We start from the raw sequence: 16,432 nt of genomic DNA on the forward strand, positions 1-16,432 counted from the left end.
GCTTGCGAGGCAAGAGCGGTACCCCTCTACCACCAGCGCCCCACCGAGACACTATGAGAAATATATTCCTCCTTGTTTTAGAAATCCATATAAGATGTAAAGGACTTAATAATTTTCTTCAGTAATATATATGACTTGTTTTTATCAACTCCTTTAGTGTATATCAACAGATAATATATATTATAAATGGATTGTGGGCAATAGACGACTTGCAAAATCAAAATGGGACCCTCGATTGCTGTGGAAACCCTAGAGTCAGATTATAGAAGGATAATTCACTCCAATGGGCGAATGCATTCACCCACTCATCAGAGCTGTAAATAGAGAGAATCCGGTCAACTGGCACCATGTTGCTACTCAGTTGAAGAAGTTTGCGCTCGTACTGTAGATGATGATGATGTTGATGTTTTGTCAATATATTTTAATTATATGTTTACAATTGGATAATCATGTTTATAAGCTATGTGGGAGAGATCCCGAGAAGGCTTTCCACATACTGAGTAACAACATGGCGCCAGGTTGGCTGAACTCTATCTACAGCTCTGCCAATCATTACAATATGGCGCCGCCAAGCAGCCGGAAAGTAAACAATAATTACCAGGCAGGGAATAAAGGGAGAGGAAAACTAAGAATTCGGCAAAATACCATTTTTCTATTGTGTTTAGTAGCTGCAATCGGACCCCAGTACCGTGCAGCTACTAAGTGCTCTACCAATTCAGTAAGGTACAGAAACCTGTCTTTCTTTCGATTGTCTAAAGATACAGAGGTGAACCGTACACCTAGTCTGTCAATGTTGACCTTTTTAATGTGTTTTCTACTTTTACCCTCTTCGCCACTGGCCCACTCAGGGCCAGCTCGAGGCATAGGCGGACTAGACAGCCGCCTGGGGCCCCCAGCCCATAAGGGGCCCCTGATGCTTCCTTCATGAATTTAGTTCAAAATCTCTGAGGCTGGCTGAGTGGTCCAATCAGATAGACCCAGATTTTCCTTTTCCAAAAAGTCATGATAATAGAAGCTTTCATCACTACCACATGCAGAGAATTTTAGTGAATGTAGTAAAGATTAAGCGAAGCTGATTGGTTTACTCCAAACAAAACAATACTGCTTTTGTTGCAAACTATTTTCTGTGAAAGATTACAAGTTAATAGAAGAGGGACTAACTGATTGGAAGAATATTGGCTATTTACTTAAAGAACATGAAAATAGCCCAGAGATAATTAAGCACATGAGAATGTGGAAAGATTTGGAGTAGCGCCTTAAAATGGGGAAAACTATTGATATGACAGAAATTTCTCTCAAAGGCAGAGAGAAGACGCTGGAGGGATGTTGCCACACGTTTAGTGTGTGTGTCATACAATCATTAACTGAGAGATATCTTGCCTTGAGAGGTCCACTGACACACTATATAAGCCAGATAATGGGAACTTCCTGAAAGAAGTGGAGCTTTTAGCTAAATTTGATCCACTTTTGAAATAACACATTGAACAAATTGAGAGTGGAGTAGGAAGACATCTTGGTAAAATAATTCAAAATGAGCTCATCAAGTCAATCAGTGGCAAAATTCTGGAGAAAATCTTAACACTGGTAATAAAGTCTAGGTACTATTCTATTACAGGGTACACTGGAATGTACACCTGATACCAGCCATCAAGAACAAATGTCAGTCATCTTGAGGACTGTAACACTAGAAGACACCCAGGAGATCAAAGAGCATTTTATTGACTTTTTAGAAGCAAGAGACACAGCAGGTCAAGGATTGGCTAACCTTATTCTGGAGAAACTCAAGAACTTGAACATAACATTTGCTGATAGTAAGGGTCAGTCCTATGATGATGGATCAAACTTCAAAGGGGAAAACAAGGGAGTGCAAGCACGGCTTTTGGCTATAAATCCCCGTACACTCTTTGTGCCTTGTGGTGCACATACCCTGAACTTGGTGGTTGCTGATGCAGTAAAAAAACTCCCAAGATACATTAGGGTTCTTTGGAATTCTTCAGAAGCTGTTTACTATGTTTTCAGCTGCAACACAGCGATGGGCAATACTGAAGAACAGGGCAGACATCTCTCTGAAATCATGGTCAGATACAAGGTGGGAAAGCCATATCAAAGCTATAGAGGCTGTGCGTTATCAAAGTAAACAAGTAAGGGAGGCCCTGCTGGATATGAGGAACAAAGTCACAGACCCTGTGACAAGAATAGAGGCCCAGTCACCGGCAGATGAAGGTGGGTCTTACCATTTTTTTATATGCACCATGGTATGGTATGATATTCTGCAACAAATACAACACGTGAGGAAACTCTTCCAGTCTATACTACCATGCAGCTTGATGTGGCTATGAGCTTACTCAAGAAGATTAAAGCCTCCCTGGTGAGCTACCTTGTGAATGGATTTGTCTCAGCACAAGCATCAGCTGAGGACATGTGCGAGGAAATGAATGTGGAGGCTGTGTTAAAGGAAAAGAGACTTCGAATGACGAAGAGACACTTTGGATATGAAGCTCCAGATGAACCAATTTCCGATACTTTGAGAAGATTAGAATGGTCTTTTTTCAATACGGTGGTAGACTCAGCCATCACATAACCCAATGAAAGGTTCCAGAGCCTGGGAGAAGTTAGAGACAAATTTGGAGTTTTTCTTCACTTCACCTTGAGCTATGGTGGAGAGTCAGATATTAATGGAAAAGAACTGGCCTTTGAGATGAGAAATCTACCAGGCTTACCCTCTGATAATATGACAGCATTGGAAATTCTTAAATATATACATGAAAAGCAGATTAAAGAGCTTCATCCAAACATGTGGACAGCCCCGAGGATAGCAGTCACTCTGCAGAGAGGAGCTTCTCATAGCTTAAGCTCATCAAAACACACCTAAGGTCTACAATGGACAAGGATAGGCTTACTGGGCTTGCAGTCATTAGCATATATAATGCTCCTGGGAAACAAGTGTCATATGATCACATTATGGACGATTTTGCTTCAAAGAAAGCCAGGAAGCAAAAAATCTAGATCCTAGATTTGAGAAATATTAATGAATCCCCATCCTAAGCTCATAAACCCTTGTTAGAATTCTGCCATGGGAAAGCCACCGAACTTCTGTATGATACAACAAGTGTGAATGATCAGCTCCCATATTTAAGCACAGCAATTCAAATAGCTGACTGTTCAGTGAACCTCCTTTGATCATATTATCAACTTTCACCACATCTTTCAGAACATCCTTGAGATTATTAGGGATACCTTTATCAGTCAGTGCTTCACGGTAAATGAAACAATGATTCCAAGTCATGTCATTACCTGCTGCCTTTGATATTTTATTCACAACCCCACTGTTTTTACAAGTTATATTAGCTGCACCATCAGTTGTAATACCTTTGCAATTAGCCCAATCCAGTTTGTATTTTCCAACTACACATTCATTTAACACTCTGTATATCTCTGACCCCAAAGTATGTGTAGGTAAGGTCAAACAGAGTAAATCTTCCAAAAAGTCATCTTTCCATGCATATTTCACATAAACCAACAATGTTGTAGATTTGGGTATGTCAGTACTTTCATCAAGTTGGATAGGAAATTGTCTGGTGGACGTGAAACCAGCTGGGATTCTAAATCCTCTGCAATAGCACTTATCTGCCGAGACACTGTTGTATCACCGAGAGAGACACGTGATTTTATCTGCAGATTTATCATCAAGAACTGTGCTCACTATATCCAGAGTGGATGAGAGAAGAAACTTCTCAGCATACTGCATAAGGCACTTTTTGTTTTGCAATATGATAAGCAACTAAATATGCCAGTTGTACTTTATCCTTAAAAGTGGTTGCTTTACTAAGAATTTTTAATGACAACTTCATTTCCTCCTTTCTTCTCTGGAAGTACTCCTCAAGTGGTTTGCCAATGGGTTCAGTGTTTTGTCTCGAGTTGTCTTTTTAATTTGGATGGTTTCAAACTTTCATTTGTAAGAACTTCATTGCAAATCACACTGAGACTTTACCCCCACCCGAGAGGTGGCACCAGCTCATCCTATCAGCCGGGAGGAGAAGAGTGCCTTGTAAACAATGACATTTCTAACCACACCCTGCAAAATACAGTGCACTTAGCAAATGCTGCAGCTGCAGCTTCTGAGAATGGGGTTGGGGGGTTACTACTAACAGCAGAGACGTTACCGAGAACAAATTCTGGCTTGAATGTCATGTACACTAACACTGACACGTTCCTTGATAAGAGAGAGGAGTTTGAAACACAACTGAAGGTACACCAACCAGATATTATAAGAGTTGTAGAACTGTTGTACAAGAATAGGAGAATCGACCCAGAGGAATGTGAGTTCAGTACTGCTGGATATGACTCATTTATGAACCTTTCTCAAGAAACTTGCAAGAGGGGTGTGGTTATCTATGCTAGGTAAGACCTTAGAGCCAGCCAGGTGAGGGTACAGGGAGAGGATGTTAAATGAAGAGTCCAAGTGGTGTAAAATTAAACTAAAGGGAGGGGACTTATTGTCGAGTGTATCTACAGATCTCCAAACAGTGGCCCACTAAATCAAAGGAACTTAAGAGCCTTAATAGACAACGAGGCGATGCACAACCCTAGCCACCTCCTTATCATGGGGGACTTTAACTATGGCGACATCGACTGGAGAAACGAGTCCACCCCAAATGACTTGAAAAACCCTGCCACTCTTTTTGTAGAAACTCTGAGAGATAATTTTCTGTTCCAACATGTTAGAGACCCGACACATTACAGAGGGGAGCAAACACCCAGGCCACTAGACCTCATCATAACAAACGAGAAGGGTATGGTGGCCAAACTGGAACACCTTGCCCCAGTTGGTACCAGTCACCATATAGTGTTGTCATTCAGATTTAACTGTTACCTAGTTCAAGATAAGGCCAGGTCAAGGTGCAAATATTACAAGGGAAATTACAACGGGATGAGAAGAGAGATGAAGGGTATCCACTGGCCTGACTCATTAAGGCACAAGAATGCAGACACTACGCTAAATAAAATAGTAAAGTGACCCATTTGATCAATAAATATATACCCAAGACCAAACCCAGTGCCTCTAGGAATACGAGGGGATCTCTACACATAAACCATGCGGCGGTCGACAAAGTTAAGAAGAAAACCCAGAAATTCAAGACGTGGGTTGGGTCAAACGATGAGTAGGACAGGAGGATGTATGCAAGAGCCAGAAATCAAGCAAAGATAGAATGTAGAAGTGCTGAAATGGAGTTCCAGGGGCTGGTTGCAAGCGAGGTCAAGTCAAACCCAAATGCGTTTTACCGCTATGCAAAGTCAAAATTAAAAATGCGAGTAGGAATATCAGACCTGAGGCTTGAAGATGGTAGTTACGCAGATTCTGAGCAGGATAATGCCAGCTTCTTTTCCTCGGTGTTCACAAGAGAGGATGCGATTAACCTTCCTGCGTTTGAGGACAGACGGTTCGACACAGCACTGACCCACATTGTGTTCACAGAAGAGGGTATTAGAAATGAACTGTCAAAGCTAAAGGTCCATAAGAGTCCCAACCCTGACATGGTACATGTGCATCCTAGAGTGCTAAGAGAGTTGTGCAATGAGCTTGCAGAGCTCCTGAAGATCCTGTTTTGCAAATGTCTGGATGAACAAAATGTCCCCAGTGAATGGAAAGTGACTTATGTGAGTCTTATCTTCAAGAAGGGAGATCGTCACTACTACTAAACAACCTTGTAAAGGATTGCCAACACGGTCTTATGCCGGGGCACTCCTGCTTAACACAATTGCTCAAGGTATTGAATATTTGGACCCATATTCTGGAATGGGGTGGTAATATCGACAATATTTACCTAGATTTTGCCAAGGCTTTCTACAGTGTACCCCACGAAAGTTGGAAAATCAAACTGGAAGGGTACGGAATTCGGGGAAATGCCCAAGCATGGATAGAAGACTTTCTACATGACCACAAGCAGTGTGTGGTGATTAATGGCATGAAATCATCATCCGTACCTGTCACAAGTGGGGTACCGCAGGGCAGTGTATTGGGCCCGCTGTTGTTTGTTTGTTTCATAAATGACATGCCTGACGTTGTACACTCCTCCATACAAATGTTTGCCGATGACGCCAAGTTATTTTAGGAAATCAAGAACCAAGAGGACTGTGAAGAGCTGCAGAAGGACCTCTGTGGGCTCCAAGAATGGTCGAAGAAATGGCTGCTGAGATTCAATGTCACAAAGTGTAAGAGGATGCACCTGGGGCGTACCAACGGTAAGGAGGCGTATCCTATGTCCCAACGGGATGAAGAAACAGCACTATTTGAGATTGAATGTGAGAAGGACCTAGGTATGTATGTTGACAATGAGCTGAAGCTCTCGGGCCATTGCAAGAAGGAGGTAAATCAGGCAAATAAATTATTGGGTCTTATAAGAAGGTCGTTCAGATATCAAGACGGTCCATCCCTCGTAACGATCTTCAAGAGTGAAGTGCTTCCCCATCTGGAGTACTGTCACCCTGTCTGGTCCCCGACATATGCTAGGGACTGTCAGTTGGTTGAAAATGTTCAAAGGAGGGCCACCAGACTGGCGCCTGCGCTTTGGCACCTCAGCCACCCTGAGAGATTGGAGTGCCTGAACTTGCCTAGCTTATACTACAGACGGGCAAGGGGTGACCTAATTGAAGTGTATAAGCATCTCAAGGGGCACTACTCAGTCGAGTGCCCTTACTTGGAGCTGGCGGATGCTCGCCCCACAAGGGATCACAGCTCAACATTGAAGAAGCCACAAGTCCAGAATACTGTGAGGGCAAACTTTTTCGGAGTGAGAGTTGTGAACTCTTGGAACAATCTACCAGAAAGTGTTGTGACGGGACAGAGTGTGAGCTCTTTCAAGATAAGAGTTTACCAACACTGGAGCAGGTTCAGGTACATTCAGGAGCCGGTGCATGCCCAGTACTTGCCAACAGTGCGTGGCGGAGACGTGACCGATAGCCCAAGCGGCTAACGAACCAATCAGTGGTGAAGAGGATAAAAGAAAAGTAAAAAAAAATTATTACCTGTACTTGATAACTCATGATTTCATGTGTTTTTATTTTATACAATACCCCTATGTGGTAATGAAAGTTTTATTTTTCAAACTACACTATACTTTATAGTTTACAGTATTTATCTTTCTATCATTTTATGAATTACAGTGATATAATCACAGGCCTTACTTTGTAAAGAAACTTATTTTTATATGAACTTAAATTGCCATAAGAACTAAAACACAATCATTCTGGAAAAAAGTTATCTTTGACACACAGAGATCAGGGTTTCTACTTTTTACTCAACAATAATTTTCACGCTATTTGACAGTTAATTCCATCTTGGGTCCTCGGGTACATCTGGTACGTCCCAGTCCCAATCCTTATCCTGAGGATTAACTGTAGTGTTTACATTGTCACTATAATCAATGACAGGTTCACTCCAACCCATGCATTCAGCACCAGCAAGCCATCCTTCTTGGTACCTGTCATCATCTTGTACACAGTCTTCACCAGATTCATCTGAAGAAGTATAGGTACTATCATGACAAAGCTGTACCTTGCCTTGCCAGTCTTCACCACTACCAATAGTCTCAAAACAGTCATCTGCCACTGTATTTCTGAAAAACACAGTTAAGAAAATAAAGGACAATACTGTATATAACATAATACAGTGATCCCTCGGTTAACGAAATTTCGGTTAACGAATTACCTTCCATAAGATTCTTCACTTCGGTTTACGAGCAAACCCTCGGCTAACGAATTCCTTACGAATTTTTCCCAACATGTTTTCGCCTGCATTTGGCTGCCCACCAGCTGTAGTATTAGTCCGCCAATACAGTACAGTTGAACCTCGATTTACGCGGTTCTCGTTTACGCGTTTGGTCATTTACGCAGTACCTTGCCAGAACCGGGATGCCCGATTTACGCGGTGAATTTACTCATTTACGCAGGTGAAGTATAATTTGTTTATTTACTGAAGATATATATGTTTTCAGCTCAAAAAACATATAATTTACATTGCTGGAATCCTTACAATATGGTGATCATTTTAAATATAAACATCTTAACATTTGCATTAGACATAAAATTTTTAGATGTACTGTAATTTAAGGAGATCATGAAAATAAGCAAATATTTTATCTTTTGTGCAAAATGTATGAAGTTTACATTCAAAATATTCCCTGACCTGCAAGGAACCCAGAAATGTAAATTATATTATCCTAACTTTAGTCTGAGGTATTATTTATTACTAAAAATGTAAATATACTGTTTTCTCCCAAACATTTCTCTGGTAGGGAGGGAAGGTGGGAGGGAGGGACCCAGCGAGCGTGGGAAGAGGGGTGGAGCAGAGGTGGGATATTTTGATTGACAGATAGCGTCTGGGTCAAGTATAATTTGTTTATTTACTGAAGATATTTGTTTTAGCTCATAAAATTCATACAAATTACCCGGCCAGAATATAATTTACATTGCTGGAATTCTTATAAGATTTTGATTATTTTAAATATAAACATCATGGAATTTGCATTAGACATACAAATTTTAGATCTAATTTATCAATTTTGATTACAAAGCCAAAATTTTATCTTTTGTGCAAATTATATGACGTTTATATTCAAAATATTCCTGGCCTTGCAAGGAATCCAGCAATGTCAATTATATTATCCTATCTTTAGTCTGAGGTATTATTTATTACTATACCATAAAATCTAGTGTTTTCGCCCAAACATTTCTCAGAGAGGTAGGAGCCAGCAAGCGTGGGAAGGGGGGAGTTAAGTCCATTATTTGAATGGACATTAACCTGGCGACTGTATTTCTCTTAAATATTAATTGTGTGTGCATACCATCATAAAATGAAGTTTTTATTTTTACTACAACAGGTATTATGTCGTATTGTTTCGGAAAAAGTGGAGTTTGGGAATCGGCCCAGTCTCTATTTCAATTAATCCCATATGTTCTGTTATTCCATTTGCGAGTTTGTTGTTTTACGCGCTACTCCGCGGGTTCAATTGACCGCGTAAATCGGGGTATTACTGTAATCGGTTTTAGGGCTTAAATTCCTTTCCATTTTAGTAAATATCAAGAAGGTGTACTATTCAATAATTTTAAAAGTTTTATACTAAATTTTTTAGTCATTTTAACAATTATTGAACATAATTGAAGTACAGGAGGCTATTTTTTTGCACGCCAAACAGCCACTCAACACACCAAGCTTGGCTTCAGTATCTTTACCAGTTCAGAGGAAGGAACATCTTGTTTGAGACTCTTCAACATAAATGCTTTTTTTCTGTGTTTCCAGTCAAATTATTGGTCATTTTGAAATATATTTTACATATTGACAATACATAATGCAGTGCAGTGTTGATTTAAAGAAAATAATCTTGAATTACACCAAGTGAACTAAAATTTTATGGATGAAATGGGGGCATAGGGTGACTTCTCTTCCACCCCAATGCCTTCTCTTCTCCCTTCTCCTCCACCCCCATTCTAATTCCCATCATCATCATCATCATCATCATCAACAACCAAGAGCCTTCTACATGCACACCTCAAAGTAAGTGTACTTTACTGTACAGTAATACCCCTATTTACGCGGTCAATTGAACTCACAGAGGTCCTTGTAAAACGAGAAACGCGTAAATGGAATAACAGAACATATGGGATTAATTGAAATAGAGACTTGGCCGACTCCCAAACTCCACTTTTTCCGACACAATACCTATATTCTAGTAGAAATAACATCTTAATTTTTTGATGGTACGCACACACAATAAATATTTAAGAGAAACACAGTCGCCAGGTTAATGTCCATTCAAATAATGGATTCAACTCCACCCCCCACCTCTTCCCACGCTCGCTGGCTCCTCCCTCTCTGAGAAATGTTTGGGTGAAAACACTAGATTTTAAGGTATAGTAATAAATAATACCTCAAACTAAAGATAGGATAATATAATTGACATTGCTGGATTCCTTGCAAGACCAGGAATATTTTGAATATACAAGTCATATATTTCGCACAAAAGATAACATAGTTGCTCTGAGTAAACAAAATTCTTACTTAGATCTAAAATTTGTATGTCTAATGCAAAATCTATGATGTTTATATTCAAAATGATCATCAAATTGTAAGAATTCCAGCAATGTAAATTATATTCTGGCCGGGAAATTTGTATGAATTTTATGAGCTAAATAAAAAATTATACTTCACCCGCGTATATGAGTAGATGCACCGCGTAAAGTGGGAATTCCGGTTCTGGCAGGGTACCGCATAAATGTAGAAACGCGTAAAGCGGGGTATTACTGTATTTATTTTTAGTTTGTATGTAATTTTCGGTGAGCTGGAACCAATTACCCAAAAACCCATTGAAACAATGGTTTCGGTTAACAAATTTTTTGGTTAATGAGCAACCTTCTGGAACGAATTGTGCTCGTTAACTGAGGGACCGCTGTATAATTAGAGGACCAGGGCACAAAATAATTTTTTTATCATCTGGGCTTTACTTGAATGATCCTGTATTCTATAAGCCACAAACTTGCTTATCGAAGCAGTTAAATAACTGTGCATAAACTGACACTGTTGTTTATTTACTATAGATTACTCTGATGATGGTTATTGTGATACATTAATCAAAATGATAATTACTAAGAAAGAAGTTTAAGAGTCAAGATTAGTCACAGTTCATTGCCTCCAAGGAAAAAAATAATTATATACAGGCAGTCCTCAGATTACATACAAGTTACATTCCTATGGATGTTCTTATGTCGAAAATGTACTTAAATTAAACCACATACCCTATGTGCATATCATACTTACAGAACAAGGTTTAAAATCCCACCTTATCATAGCTTAAGTCTTTATGTACATTTAAATCACCGGGTAAATAAATTAGAGGCATCCCCGGGTTATGGAAGGGTTTCAATCCAGAAAATCTTTCCATAATGCAAAACCATTTCCCCATTGACTTCCATTATAAAAGTTGAAATGCATTCCTATAGAAATTTTGAGGCCCAAAAATGTGACACAAGCACATATATGGTATGCATGAAATCAGATGGTTTTACCCACATACAAGACATTTCTTACAGCATTTTCTCAATTTAACAAACTATTTCGAGCCACCCCTGTTCGTTAAATAAAAATTTAAGCTAAATCGAGCTTTCCGTTATATTCGCTCGATTTACTGAACTATTTCACTAAATCGAGCGTGATTCCATTAAATTCCGCGCCGCTTGGCACGGGTTGTTTACATCCGCTCAGTCTGTGTCCTGCTGCCACAGCGTGTGTTGTTCACTGCTACCTCTCGGTCAACTAAGTACACTGGAGCACCTTAGCTTTTGTCTTTATTCAAGACATATTCAGAGGCAACTGAATTTACAAGTTCTGAGAGTGACTTATTTACAATGGGTGACCTTACATAACATCAGGTCAGGTCAATAACATGGGATCCACTAATCCACACACCACCTCTACCACAAACAAAAGAGCTTATAAAAATATGGGTGACAAAGCAACAGGTCTGCCCTCTGCCTCGGAGCCAGCCACCATCCACGTACAGTATGCCAACCCATCTCTTCTACTAACGTAAGTGTTAAACCTTGATTTTTCTTTTACCTGGTACAGTATATTATTCTCTTATTGATATTTATCTTCTATATTATGTGTGTGTGTGCATACCATCATAAAATTAAGATACTGCTATTTTTACTACAAGGTACGTATTGTGTCACAAAAAGTGGAGTTTGGGGGTCGGCCCAGTCTCTATTTCAATTAATCCCATATGTTCTGTTATTTCATTTACGCATTTCTCGTTTTACGTGGGCCTCCACGGGTTCAATTGACTGCGTAAATGCAGACCCAACTGTACTAGTTAAGGGGAGAGCACCTAACTTAAGTGTTCCCATACAAATGTACCTAAAACACTTTCCCTGGAGGGAATTCATAATACATTCTCTCCCAAACCAAATACTGTGTATATAGACACTTCAACAATAAAGAAAGTACAGAAGAAGTGTTTACATCAGCCCTGCCACATTAAGAGTTCCATTTATTTTACAGTATTATATATTCTCGTATGATTAGCCACTTATGGTGTATGTTTTATCACTGATAATATAAAATATTAAATATTGTGTTATAACATGTAGAGAAACATGACAAAATATTGCATCATACTCCCAGGTCCTGTGATGAAGGTTTGGAGAGGGAGTTGGGGGGGAGACTGACAGCACACCCCCAAAAAGGTTCATGCCTCTCCCCTACTCCTCCTCATGCCTGCCAGTCCTTTTGTAAAATGTTTTACTTTGTCTTGTTTTTTTCTTAATTAGTATATGTTAACTGTAATAATTTGTGCTTAATGTGTTCAATATTTTATGTTAACCATGATAAAACAAACACCATAAGAGGCTGATCATTGGTGAAAAGGGGATTGCCAGTCCCTGCCTGCACCTTGCCTCCCACCAACTCACAGTGTCTCACACAAAAGACTGTAAACTAGATGTTGTGTGTGTAAGATGTGGTGTTGGGGTATTAATTAATGAATAATAAATAAACAATATTGTACAGTATTGTTATGACAGTACAGTAATTTGATGAATAGTAGTGACAATTGTAGTACACTACTATTCATCAAGCGACTGTCAATGACGATACAATATTGCTTATTTATTAATTAACACCACAACATCGCACCCAGACACCCTAACACCACCCACACACGCCCATATTGTATGACATGAATTTATGCATGGTTAACTACTAGGTGGTGAATTGAAAGCTCAGCTGTTGAGGAGCTTAGCGCTTGGCAACACTGGTGAATGTTACCACTCCATCTGTCTAATCACCCACACCTTTCTGCTTTCTCACTCCACATTTTAAAATCTTATGTAACGTTATGTTGAAGAGATATACAGTAGTACCCCGATTTACACGGTCAATTGAACCCACGGGGTACTGCGGAAAGTGAAAACTGAGTAAAGTGAACAACAGAACATATGGGATTAATTCCAATAGAGACTGGCCCGACCCCCAAACTCCACTTTTTCCGACACAATACCTATGTTGTAGTAAAAATAGCATCTTAATTTTATGATGGTATGCACACACAATTAATATTTAAGAGAAATACAGTCGCCAGGTTAATGTCCATTCAAATAATGGACTCAACTCCCCTCTTCCCAGCTCACTGGCTCCTACCTCTCTGAGAAATGTTTGGGTGAAAACGCTAGATTTTAACGTATAGTAATAAATAATACCTCAGACTAAAGTTAGGATAATATATTTGACATTTCTGGATTCCTTGCAGATCAGGGAATATTTTGAATGTAAACTTCATATATTTTGCACAAAAGATAAAATATTTGCTTTGTGTAAACCAAATTATTACAATAGATCTAAAAGTTAGATGTCTAATGCAAAATCCATGATGTTTATATTCAAAATGATCATCATATTGTAAGAATTCCAGCAATGTAAATTATATTCTGGCCGGGTAATTTGTATGAATTTTATGAGCTAAATAAAAATTTATACTTCACCCGCGTACATGAGTAGATGCACTGTGTAAAATGAAATTCAACGAAATTCCGGTTCTGGCTAGGTACCGCGTAAATGTAGAATCGCGAAAAGCGAAACCGCGTATATTTGGGTATTGCTGTAATGTGATAAGTGTAAGTATAAAAGTACTGTATTTTAGCTTTAATGTTTATTCAAGACATCTTCAGGTCCTCAGACCCACTAATTCCCCACCCGACAATGGGTGACCTGACATTGTATCAGAAGGTTAGTAATATGAGACCACTAATACCACACCATACCTCCACCTGACATTGTGTCAGGTCAGCTCAGTTACACGTGACCCACTAATCCCCCACAGCTCCATGGGAGTGGAAAATACCAGTGTTTGCTGTAACACACAGTTTCATTCACGACCATATCATATAGATTTTTAGTTTAGACTCTTGGAAAACTCCCCAGCGTGCAGAAACATTCTGAGGATGTGGGCTGGTGTTTGTCTGTGACAGATGCATAGTTTAGACACTCGGAAAGATTTTTCCAGTAACTGGAAATATTTCCGAGGATGGGGGATTTTTCCAGGTTTGAGAAAGTTGTCCGGTTAACCGCAAATCTCTCATCCCCGGAAATACTCTGCACCAATTGTTCCGGCTAACGGGATATCACATGTATATTTACCATTATATCGCCATCCTAGGTAAAGCTTAATTTTCTCACATTCCTCTGCTTTAGGTGAATTACTTCCCTTCTAAACCTTGTAGTAAAATAAGTTTTGGTCACAGAAATATGAAACAGGTATCATTCTGTTCGAGAGAAGAAGTAAAAAATAAATAAAAAAATAAATTTTAAAATTTCTTATATTTTATATCAGAAAAGAGAAAAGTGCATAAACATTTCTGCTCGCAGGGCAAAGGACACCTACATACTTTTCAAAATTAAATTATTCCATGAGTTTTTGTGTTATATTATTTTTCCTTCTACCACGATATTCTACATGCCTTGTTCTTTATTTTGGTATATAATACATATCAATGAACACCATAACACAAGCAAAATGTGAATGGGAAACGCAGTGAAATAAGCCCGCAAAAAAAAAAAAAGATCAACGATTTTTTGGCAGAAGCCTCTGAGGCTGAGAGTAAGTTTTCATGCACGTATGTGCTTCAGGCTCCGAGGCTGAGAGGATTAAGTGATGATAAATACACTACTGTAGTACAGTGATCCCTCCGTTAACGAACTCAATCCGTTCCAGAAGGTCGTTCGTTAACCGAAAAGTTCGTTAACAGAAACCATTGTTTCAATGGGTTTTTGGGTAATTGGTTCCAGCTCACCGAAAATTTCCTAAATTCAACAAAAATGGTAGAAAAGTTCACTTACTTTGAGGTGTGTATGTAGAAGGCTCCTGGATGATGATGATGATGATGGGAATTAGAATGGGGTGGAGGAGAAGGGAAGAGAAGGCATTGGGGTGGAAGAGAAGTCACCCCATGGCGCCATTTCACCCATAAAATTTTAGCTCTCTTGGTGTAATTCAAGATTATTTTCTTTAAATCAACACTGCACTGCATTATATATTGTCAATATGTAAAATATATTTCAAAATGACCAATAATTTGCTTGGAAACACAGAAAAAAAGCGTTTAGTTGAAGAGAGTCTCAAGCAAGATGTTACCTCCAGTGAAAACAGAGAGAGACTAACTCCTGTTTGCTGTGTTAAGAGGCTGGATGCCACGCATTAAACTAGTCACTTTACCTTCAATTATGTTCAATAATTATTAAAATGACTAAAAAATTGAATATTAAACTTTTAAAATTATTGAATAGTATACCGTATATCACGGCCTATAAGGCGGCGGGGTGCATAAGACGCCCCCCCCAAATTTCCATTTAAAAAGTAGCTTTTGAGCTCTATTTGCTGTATAAGACCAGTACCCCAAATGTGACACTTACCCACTGACTCAGTAGTCCTTTACCAACCATCCTTGATTTTTTAAAATAAGGCCAATTCACTTCAAGTAATGTCATCAAATTATACCCGCTGGTGTAGTGTAAACACTAGTGACGTCACTGAAGCGTGTTGGGAGTGTTCCCTCGTCTCGGTGGTGTGACTATTTATACAACATGTGGTTCAACAGCAACCACCGTATTCTAATTGTGGTGTTTCATTAGGATTTGAGTGAAAAAGGTTACCAGTATGTACTTACTACATACATTTATTACACAATATATATATATATATATATATATATATATATATATATATATATATATATATATATATATATATATATATATATATATACCGTATATACCCGTGTATAGCACGAGTTCTTAAGACCAAATTTTTGGGCAAAAAGTTGGGGGTCGACCTCTATACGGGTAATAGTTTCGTTAGGTTGAAAAAAATTTACCAGTAACTACCAGTAAACAATGGAAACGATGCACCAACGCACCACCCGCTGTGAGTGTCGGTACAGTTGCCAGGGCAGATCTCTTGCGTCATCATAGCAAGCCCAAAGTAGCCAAATGCATGGTATGGTATGCACAGGAGTATGTAAAACATAAAGTATTCATTTTTAAAAGTTTATTTATAGATACATAAATTTTTGTTAATTAAATTTGAAACATCAATATGATGTGAGTCAGGTCATCTACACACAGTTGCCAGTTTCAAAATTTTCCTTTTAAAATTTTAAGTTACCGAGTATTTCTTTTCCCAAATCGTTTTACAATACTGTAGGTAAAACAGTATACTATTGTGCAAACCCCACAGAAAAAAAATTAACAAATGGAGACACCAAAAATGTAAAAAAAAAAAATGCTGTCTGACTTGCAACACTGTTGGTAGGGTCAGGTGGTTCTAACGGTACCTGCCAGGACCCGGTAATCAAATTTATAACAATATCTAACCTCAATTACTGT

General features: G+C 38.9%; 1 protein-coding gene across 1 annotated transcript in view; it reads right to left on the reverse strand.

Annotated features, from left to right (window-relative positions):
* Positions 1–7,014: 7,014 nt before the first annotated feature.
* LOC121874259 overlaps positions 7,015–16,432 on the reverse strand; it is a 45,627-nt gene continuing 36,209 nt past the window's right edge. Inside the window, exon 7 of the mRNA XM_042378357.1 lies at positions 7,015–7,616. Coding sequence (XP_042234291.1) covers positions 7,328–7,616 — 289 coding nt within the window. The 3' untranslated portion in view covers positions 7,015–7,327. The remainder of the gene's footprint in view (positions 7,617–16,432) is intronic.

The sequence above is a fragment of the Homarus americanus genome, unplaced genomic scaffold (assembly GCF_018991925.1).
Source record: "Homarus americanus isolate GMGI-L3 unplaced genomic scaffold, GMGI_Hamer_2.0 scaffold49667, whole genome shotgun sequence".
In the NCBI taxonomy this organism is placed as follows: Eukaryota; Metazoa; Arthropoda; class Malacostraca; order Decapoda; family Nephropidae; genus Homarus; species Homarus americanus.